The 10523-nt window shown below is 32.6% G+C and overlaps 1 protein-coding gene across 1 annotated transcript; it reads right to left on the bottom strand.

Moving 5' to 3' along the window:
• Positions 1 to 6809: 6809 nt before the first annotated feature.
• LOC111434035 (subtilisin-like protease SBT5.4) lies at positions 6810 to 8889 on the bottom strand. The gene is made up of 7 exons (XM_023071331.1): positions 8812 to 8889; positions 8601 to 8710; positions 8432 to 8529; positions 8168 to 8332; positions 7925 to 8036; positions 7283 to 7835; positions 6810 to 7154 (listed from the first exon to the last, which is right to left on the bottom strand). Exons 1-7 carry the CDS (start codon positions 8887 to 8889, stop codon positions 6810 to 6812), a joined length of 1461 nt encoding a protein of 486 aa, XP_022927099.1.
• Positions 8890 to 10523: the final 1634 nt, after the last annotated feature.

Below are 10523 nucleotides of genomic sequence, written 5' to 3'. Positions count from 1 at the left end.
TAATTGATTTATATTTTCCTTATTTGGAAGTATTAGTTGCTCGCTTGTATACTATTTAAAGTTTATGAATATTAACGAGAACACACCTTCCATTCCAATTCTTTTCTATTTCTCATTAGAATGAATCAAAAGAATAACGTGAGGATGAAATTAGGAAGGTTATCTTCCAATATTTTTCACTCTCTATAACCTGAAAATGCTTGGTTAAATACTAACAAAAATTTGGAATATCATTAAAGATATTATTTGATTACATTTTAATATTTTTTTAAAAAGTTTTAGTATAATTAAATAAATTTAAATATGAAGAAATAAAGTGGTGGCCATAAGTGAATTTTCAAATGGCTTGATTGGATTAGTTGGTTTTTTTAGGTTTTATTTAACAATTTTTTTTAATTATTATTTTTGCTTTATTTACCAACTATTTTCTCTTTCTTTTTTTATTATTTTGATTTGTAAACTTTTTTTATTTGTTATCTATTTTTTTACAAATGTTTTTAAATTTTAAATGAGTACTTTTTAAATGTTTATAATCTCTCAAAAAAACCAAAAAAATCAGATAGTAATAAAGTGTGGAGTTTTTTTTTTCTTTTTCAAAATATTTTATTTTTTAAAGCTTTCATATATATATATATAATTAAAAGATAGGCTAAATTACTTTTAAAACTAAAAACTTAAAAACCTAAAGATTTTATATTTTATCTTAAAATTATACCCTTAAACATTAGAATATTTCAATAATATTCTTGAACTTCCAAAAATTATCTTATTATTAGTTTCGAATGAAAACCGTTGTTATTTTGTTTTAAAAATACCTTTAAAACTTTAAAAAGTTTAATTAATATCCTTCCATTATTAAAAAAAAAATACTCATGAAACTTTATAATATTATTAACACTTTCAAACTTTATAAAAAATTAAAAAGAGTTTTTATGTCAATTTATAGACGAAAACTGTCTATATATACTTTATTGATCATCTCCAAGTTTTTAAGTTTTTTTTTTTAACCAAAAGTTCAAGGTTATCAAATCCTATCTACACCTCATAGATCATAGATCTTGTACACGCTTCTATTTTTTTTTCTATTTATTTAAGGGTATTAATGTTAATTTTAAAATTTCATGAATATTTTCTAAATTAAAATTTACATACATATATTTGTTAGGAGTTACTGGTCTAGTCTTTTATTTTAAATATAGTTGAGAGTTTTATTCTTTGGGACTCTTAAGTTTTTCTGCTATATTTTTAGGTTCTAACTACGTGATTGTAAAGGCTATATAATGTCATGCTTAGGTCCAATTGTTTATGTTCTCTGCTCTAACAATTTACTGCTGAACTTATCAATTGGTATCAGAGCCAATTAGAAAGAAGTTGCAATCATCAAGAGATCAAACACTGAGAGAATGAGTGACGACAAAATATTAACGAAAATTCCTCACTTCGATGGTCACGATGATCATTGGAGTAAATTGATGGAGAACTTGCTTAAAGCAAAAGGCTCATGGAGTTTGGTGGAGTATGGTTTTTCGGAACTAGTAGAAGGGACAGAATTGACTGCTGCTGCACAACAAGGATCATCAGGTAAAGTATTACCTGTACCAAGCGATTGATCAAACTGTCTTTGAACAAATCTTGGACCGTCGCACATCCAAGAATGTTTGGGACTCAATGAAGAGAAAGTTTGGTGGAAACCAAAGAGTGAAGAAATCACTTCTTAATGCATTAAGAAGAGAGTACGAGGTTCTGGATATGAGAAAGAATGAAACCATCACTGAGTATTTTGCAAGAGTGATGCACGTTGCTAATAAGATGAGAAGCGGAGAAAAAATGTCAGAAAAAGAAAATTGTAGAAAAAATCCTACGCACCCTAACTGACAAATTTACATACGTTGTAGTATCCATTGAAGAATCAAAAGATATTGATACTATGTACATTGATAAGTTACAAAGTTCGTTAGTGGTGCATGAACAAATATTTCGACGCCCCAGCAACAATGATGAAGAAGTGCTGAATGTTGTAGGTCGATCTAGTACAAACAACAGAGGGAGAGGAACGTACAGAGGAAGAGGGCGTTGAAAGAGGGAGAATAAATTTCAACAAAGCAACTGTTGAATGTTATAAGTGTCACAACTTAGGATATTTTCAGTATGAATGTCCAAAGTGGAAGAATGAAACAAATTATGCTGAGCTTGACGAAGAAGATGAGATGCTGCTAATGGCCTATGTAAAACTCCATGGATCAAAGAGAAGTGACGTCTGGTTCTAAGATTTGGGTTGCTCAAATCACATGTGTGGTAATGAAAACATGTTTTCAAGTTTAGATAAACTTTTACTCACAGTGTCAAGCTTGGAAATAATACCAGAATGAAAGTGTCTTGAAGTTCAGGTGTTCAATATACTTCTCCAATGGTATAACGATTTTCTTGCAAAAACAATTTTACAGTACTGTTAAAAAATGGAATATGCAGTATTTATCATTCACAGACAAGGAAAATAGCAGAATCAATTATGAGTGTAAACCGAATGTTCATTTTGCTTGCAAAGTCATCAATCCCAACAACTGAAGAGATGCCTCCAAGCCTCTAATATAGATCAATCAACACTTTGGTACTATCGTTATGGTCATCTCAGCTACAAAGGCCTTCGTATTTTGAAACATAAAAACATGGTGGAAGGTTTGCCGCAATCCAAGCATCACTTGCGAAGCATGTATAAAGGGCAAACAATATTGAGCTCTGATTCCAAAACACAGTCAGTGTAGAGCAACTGAAAAATTGGGACTTGTTCATGCTGATTTGTGTTGTCGGTTACTCTATCTTCAAGCAGCCGGAAAAAGGTATGTATTGTGTTTTATAGATGATTTTACTAGGAAGGCATGATGTACTTTCTCCTAGAAAAATCAGAAACATTTTACCATTTTAAATGTTTCAAAATTTTCATGGAAAAAGAAGTTGGAATGCCTATAAAATGCCTAAGAGCAGATAAAGGAGGAGAATTCAATTCGGCCAAATTTAATGACTTTTGCAAGATGCATGGAGTGAAGAGACAACTGACCATGACCACAGCTTATACTCCACAACAAAATGGAGTAGCTGAACTAAAAAATCGTACAGTGATGAACCTGGTAAGAGCTGTGTTAACAGAAAAGAAAGTACCAAAGAGATTCTTGCCTAAATCTGTTATGTGGGTGAATCATGTCTTAAATCGATCACCAACTCTTGCAGTGAAAGATGTAACACCAGAAGAGACTTGGAGTGGAGTAAAACCATCCGTTGACTATTTTCGAGTTTTCAAACGTGTGGGATATGTTCATATTCCAGATGCTAAGAGGAAAAGGCTTGAAGAGAAAAGTGTAAGTTGTATTTCATTTGGAATCAATGGTGAATCCAAAGGGTACAGAATGTTTGATCCTGTAGCAAACAAAATCATAGTTAGCTGCGACGTAATTTTTTATGAGGATCGTGAATGAGATTGAAAAAATTATGAAAATAAAACTAATTTAGATTGGGGAAAAAACATTGAAATTTCAATGGAAACAGAAGAAGACACAAAACATCACATAGGTTCAGCTTCATCGATTAACTCAAATGGTGAAATTGAACCGCTGTTGTACCTACGGCTGCACCTGCTGTTGTCGAACCAGGTTTGGCTATAAGGGAGGGTAGAAGTCGACGCCCACCTATATGGTCAATTGATTCTGTTTTCGGTGAAGGTTTGTCCGAAGAAGATAATGTTAACATGACAGTTTTTTACAAATTTAGCTCTGGTAAAGTATGAGGAAGCAGTAAAAAACTCAAAGTGGAGGATTGCCATGGATGAGGAGATTAAATCCATTGAAAAAAAATTAGACCTAGCACTTAGTATTTCTACTTGTCGGTGCTAAGAAAATTGGGGCAAAATAGGTTTATAAAACTAAGCTAAATGAGCTTGGAGAGGTTGACAAATATAAGGCAAGATTGGTGGTAAAAGGATACATACAAGAGCATGGAATTGATTACACTGAAGTTTTTGCGCCGGTAGCTAGAATGGATATTGTGAGGATGATCATAGCTTTTGCAGCTCAGAAAGGCTGAAAACTTCATCAGTTAGATGTAAAATCAGCTTTTTTACATGGAGAATTGAAAGAAGATATCTTTATAGAGCAACCAAGAGGCTGTGAAAAAAGGGGAAGTGAACATATGGTGTAGAAGCTCAACACACTCTATGAGTTAAAATAGGCACCTAAAGCATGATTCAGCCTAATCGAATCCTACTTCATCAAATAAGGTTTTGAAAACAGTTCTTGTGAGCATACGCTCTTCATTAAAAGGAAGAAAAGGATTGAAGTAATACAACGATCAGATCGCACTTTTATATGTCAAAGGAAGTATACAACTGAGGTTTTGAAGCGATCTGAGATGGAAAATTGCAACTCTGTTTGCAATCCCATTGTTCCAGGACAAAAAAAAAAAAATTGGTAAAGATGAAAATGGCATTAAAATGGATGCAACGTTTTTCAAACAGATAGTAGGAAGCTTGATATATCTCACTGCCACTCGTCCTGATCTTATGTTTGTTGCCAGTCTGATAAGTCATTTTATGGCTTGTCCAACGCAACAACATTTTGTAGTAGCAAAAAGAGCTTTGAGGTACTTGAAAGGTACAATTAACTATGGTGTATTCTACAAAAGAGGATGAGTGAGTGAGCGGATCGATTTTACTGATAGTGACTATGCCGGGACATAGAAGACCACATAAGCACTTCAGGCTATATATTTATGATGAGTGAAGGAGCAGTGGCTTGGTCATCTGATAAGGTATATATTACGTGAGGATATATCTGATAAGGTATATATTAAATCTTAATTTTCTTTTGTCTTATTTTTTTAGACATCACAGCCCATTGTAGTTAGATCTCATTAAATCATTATAATGGTTTAGTTTTGAGTTAGAAACTAAATGTGAATCATTTATATGAATTCTAGTAAATCATGTCAGATTAGTAATATTAGATCAGTAAATTATATAGGGAGAAAAGTAAATACAGAGGGCAGAAAAGCACCGAATGACTTGAAATAACTCTCAACTTCTTTAATACAACAATAACCATAGAAATTAAGATTTTTAATAAAAACATCATTATAAATGAATAACATTTCAAGATTTTTAACAATGGACCAATGTAAAGTAAAAAATAATAATTTTATAGAGTTCAAACTTGAAACTGGATTTCAAATGACAGAATACAACTTTCATTACGGATATATTTGTGACAACAACCTAAGCTAACTAGGTAAGTGACCTTACTATCGACCTGGTTATATTTGATGTTGACAAGTGCCCCGTGGTTCTGTACATATCATCATATATTAATGTGTGTGAATTGTTTGTGGATTGATATGTTTATGATATGTTATGATTATGATACGACATGTGAATGACGGATATATACATGTTATCAGATGATATGAAATATGTTATGATACGAGATATGTGATAAATTGACATGTTTATGATATGATATATTGTGATGCAATATGTTACGGTATAATAAGTATATGATGAAATGTTATGTCTCCTAAATTGTGTGTATATTGCATGATATGAATGACATGAAATCACTGTAACTGACATGAAATATAACCCCATTAGAATTATGTATAATATGAGAACTGAATAATGAGAAACGATATGATATGAATGATGAACGATACGTGAAATAATATGAAAAACGATGTGATATGAATGATGAACGATACGTGAAATGATATGAAAAACGACATGATATGTACAGAACACTAGCTGGGTTGTATTAAATGATAATGAAAACGGAAAAATGTTGGGACCTCATGCATTATGTGTGCTGGGGATACCCATATTCCATCACGAGGGTACGAACGCGTACATCCATTAGGCAGGCAAAGTATCATCCATTAGGCAGGCAAAGTATCCTTATGTTTTACATAATGCTGCCGTGACGGTTACTAATTCTAATGGGTGTCTGCCGTGACAGTTACCAGAGAAGGCTCACTCGATAAGAAAGGGGTCCAGCGGTGTGCAAGATGAGCCCATACTCGCACATATGGGCTGTGTGTAGAGTATATGGTACACATCCAAGCCTTGAATAGTGCCGTAGGAAAAAATAGATTGATATGATAGGTCCTGTCATTGCGCATGTTCTTGCATTTAACCCCCAATAATTAGGTCACTTACGAGTATTTCTTAAATACTCAAGCCAGGCAACTCGAGACTATGACACATCCATAGGGTAGTTGTATTTATTTTAATAAACTTAGGATAGGATGTTTTTAATTTAAACGTTTGTTTATTTATGTATTTATTTATTTATTTATTTTGTGTCATTTTTAAAGGTGTTTTCAAAACACGTCCATGGCTGTGTTTTTAGCTTAAGGTTAGCTGAAGGTTAAGTTTTATGAAATTTTTAGCTGAAGGTTAGCTGAAGGTTAAGTTTTATGAAATTTTAAATGAAGTAATTCCGCATTCAATGTTTATGATATGTAAGTAGGAAATTTCGAGTTGTTACAAAAAGATTCTTCCCTAGTACTTGGAAATGGAAACTCGATCCAAGCTTGGCCCCTCTCACACTATTTTGAATTAGGAACTTGTCTCTTTTTTTTTATTATCTGTATCTATCTCTTGGTGACCTCTCTTCGATTAAAATACAATAAGCTCAAAAGGCCTAACATGATGGTAGCAGAAAAATTACCATCCGCAAAGTCTTAAGACCATGTATGGAGNCAAAAACAACAACAATTAGAGAAAGATTCCGACAAAGATTCATAAAGAAGTAAATAAATTGTATTTTTTTTTACTTCGTGGAATAGATGTACGAGAAAACAGCTTGGCCGTCATTGTAATTGATATGGGAAGTTGGAAGAACATGGAGATCGGCCATGATTTCAAATCCACTAAGCCTATCATTGCAGAGAATCATTCCGACAGCACCGGCGAGGAGGGCTTGCATTCCTTTGTCAATTCTCGAAGAACCCCCTCTCAAGCAAACCAAGATCTTCCCTTTCACTTTAGAATGATCCAAGGTTTCCGGTTTGCAGAGAATGGAGTCCTGGGCAAAGGCAGTCGTCGCTTTCACCTGAGCTCCCGTTATCAATGGGTATAGCTTTCTTCCCGCTAATGGATTCGAAAGGCTCGATCCCTAATCACCGAGAACAAATTTTATGTTCAACCAAACGAGGACAAATATGATATTATGTCTACATATTTTCCTATCAATTATTATATATATGGAAACGGTAATTCATGACTAAATATTTTTAAACAAACCGTGAAGCGTTGTCCGTTTCCAAGTTCAATGGGCGCCTGAAATTCACGGTCCAAAGTGCTAGCCCCGACTGTCAAAATCCACGGAGCAATATTAGAAGCAGTCGCCATGCTCGGGCCGGAGTTTCCGGCGGAGCACACAACGGGGATTCCTTTCTTTAGTGCATGAAAGGAACCAATGGCAATGATATCATCATAGTATTCGGCTGGTGGACTGCCGATGGAAAGCGAAAGGACATCGACGCCGTCGTGGATGGCATGATCAAATGCCTCGGCAACGTCGGCGTCAAAGCAGCCACCAATGTTAGGAAGCGGCCAGCAGACCTTATAGGCAGCAACGCGGGCCTTGGGAGAGCCGCCCTTGGCAGTTCCGATACCGGACCCAAATACGCTAACGTTGGAGACATAACTGCCGCCAGCCGTCGACAGCGTGTGGGATCCATGACCTTTGTAGTCGCGCGTGGAGTTGACGATCAATGGGAGTTCCTCCATTAAATTTTGGGATTTCAAGTACGCGAGTGCCCCTTGGTTGAAATACTTTGCTCCGATTAATTTCCTGTGTTAATCATAATGAATGGAGTTAATCACCCTTTAATTTGAATTAAAAATAATAATAAAATATCAAATTATGATTAACAATTGTACCGGTTGCAAGGCACTCCATCAGGGGTTTTATCCATGCAGCCTCCTTTCCACCTCGATGGCACGCCTCCAACTATGCCTTGTTCTCCAAAACTCTTGGACTCCGGCCATACACCTATTTTTTTGTTTTAAACAAAAAAAGAATATATTTAATTTATCTAGTTTTTTAATTTACACAGAACCCAAATAGAATCTACTAACTCGAACAACTCTTATATGAAGAAGTAAGAGATAATATATATTTACCTGAGTCAAGATTGGCGATAATAACATCTTCTCCAAATCTAGCCTTCCTCCAAGGAGAAGAAGAAGGAATAACATCATTCTTCTCCAAATGCATGGACTCCCATGAATGAGTTGTGTGTAACTCTTTAGCTTTGTTTGGCAGCACTGCTGCTACTTCTGGGTGCTCTGTCCCATAAATAATTATTAATTATTATTTAAATATATATTTAATTATTAATTATTATTTAAATATATATAGTAAAGTTAAAATAGTTTAGTATTTACTTGCAAGTTTGGTGGCCTCCTCCTCCTCTAGAATGGCTGCAAACCCATTGATGTGGTTCTTATACGAGTAAAAAATTGCATCTTTTGCCTTTTCAGAACTGAAAATTTTCCATTTTTGTTAATTCAAAATAATAATAATATAATAACAAAAAAAAATCGAACTTCAAACCTCCCCAAGAAGGATCCGAGCAATTTGTGATGGGAATCGACCGCTCTTTGAAGATCTACTGCTGATACCTCTAACCCATGTGAATGAGATCCTAATAACACAATATAGGACTGAAATCCAAAAAAATAAAATTAGGGTTGAAAAAAATAAAAAAACATTACTTTTATTTGACACAAACCAAATGATTTACCAAGCAAATAAATGACATTACCTTTTTGACAGCAATGACCGGTGATATTAACCAAAAGAACCCGAACAACATAAAGATGAAATTAGTAAGAATGTTCATCTTTCAGTATTTTTCACTCTCTCCAAGAAATTATCAATATTTTTCACCCTCTAGGAAATTATCAGTATTTTTCACTCACTGAAAAATTAATGGTCACTGCTCCTCTTTATAAAGAGAAAAATTTGGGATATTATTAAATTAAATTAAAAATATTTATTTGATTGATTACGTTTTAGATTTTTTTTTGTTGGTATAATTAAATAAATTTAAATATGAAGAAATAAGGTGTTTTTTATTTTCTAATTTTAAATATGAAGTAGATATGAAATCTAAAAAAGGACTGAATTTTCAAATCTGTCTCAGATATTTGCTCTGATTTAATTTTAATTGGATTAGTTGCGTTAGGTTTTATTTAACACAATTTATTATTACTATTTTTGCTTTATTTACTAAATCTTAACTGTTTAAAACTATTTTCACTGTTTTTTTTATAATTATTTTAATTTTATCAATCACTTGATAAAGATAATTTAATTTTTTAAAAAAATATTATTTAACGACCCTAATTAATTAATTTATTTATTTATTATTATATCTAATGAATAATGTAAAGTATTAATGTAAATATGAAAATTTTAAAAATATTAAAATAAATTTTAGATAGACAAATGAGTTAAAAGCTGAGAAAACAAATATATTTATTAAAAACCAAAAATTAGGATCAATGGGTTTTGAAAATATTTTTGTTTTGAAGATTAAAATTCTCATAAAACCTTAATTATTTTATAAAAATAACCTCTAAACTTTAAAAAATTTAATTAATATCCTTCCATTATTAAAAATAAAATACCCACGAAACTTTAAATCACATTTAACACCTCCAAACTTTATAAAAAGATTTAAAAGTGTTGTTACCGTCAATATATAGACGAAAACCGTCTGACAATACTTTATTAATCACACCAATGTTTTTAAGTTTTTTTAACCAAAAGTTTAAGGTTCTTAAATCCTATCTACACCTACATCATGTACGAGCTTTTAATTTTTTTTTTCTATCTATTTAAGAGTATTAATGTTAATTTTAAAATTAATTTTAATTTTGTCTTTATACCAAGTTTATTTTAACTGCTTCAAAATCAACGGTCTGGATCTCGTAAAGAAACTGATCACCGGGCCGGGACAAAAACTTGGATATGTTTCAGTTGTATGATCTTCATTCGTTTAACATAACTCTGTGATTTGATTTCAAGTTTTTGGGAAATTTAATGAAAGCAAGTATAATAGTTCCTATGATATAAATTTAGTTAGGAAATGTATTTTATATAGAATCAATTTATTTTTTCTTTTTTAACATCTTAAGTTCATAATTTGGTGATATTTTTTTAGGAATTGTTTCATAGTATATTTTATCTTATTTTGAGGATTTTGTTAGTTGTATATTTGGTAGATTTTATCTTATTTTCATAATTTAGTTAGTACACCTTTGAGATTTACAGTTTTTTTTGTTTGAGATTTGAGGATTTTATTGACAGGGCTAAGTTAAGGCATGACTCTAATACCATACTAGGAACCATGTACTTCCATGATGGTATGATATTGCCCACTTTGAGTATAACCTCTCATGTCTTTGCTTTGTGCTTTCCTAAGAGGCGTGGATGATGTGAAACTCCCTCCCAACCATCCTCAACCTTCTC

Source organism: Cucurbita moschata, unplaced genomic scaffold, assembly GCF_002738365.1.
Source record: "Cucurbita moschata cultivar Rifu unplaced genomic scaffold, Cmos_1.0 Cmo_Scf00044, whole genome shotgun sequence".
In the NCBI taxonomy this organism is placed as follows: Eukaryota; Viridiplantae; Streptophyta; class Magnoliopsida; order Cucurbitales; family Cucurbitaceae; genus Cucurbita; species Cucurbita moschata.
This window is presented reverse-complemented; position numbering and strand designations above follow the sequence as displayed.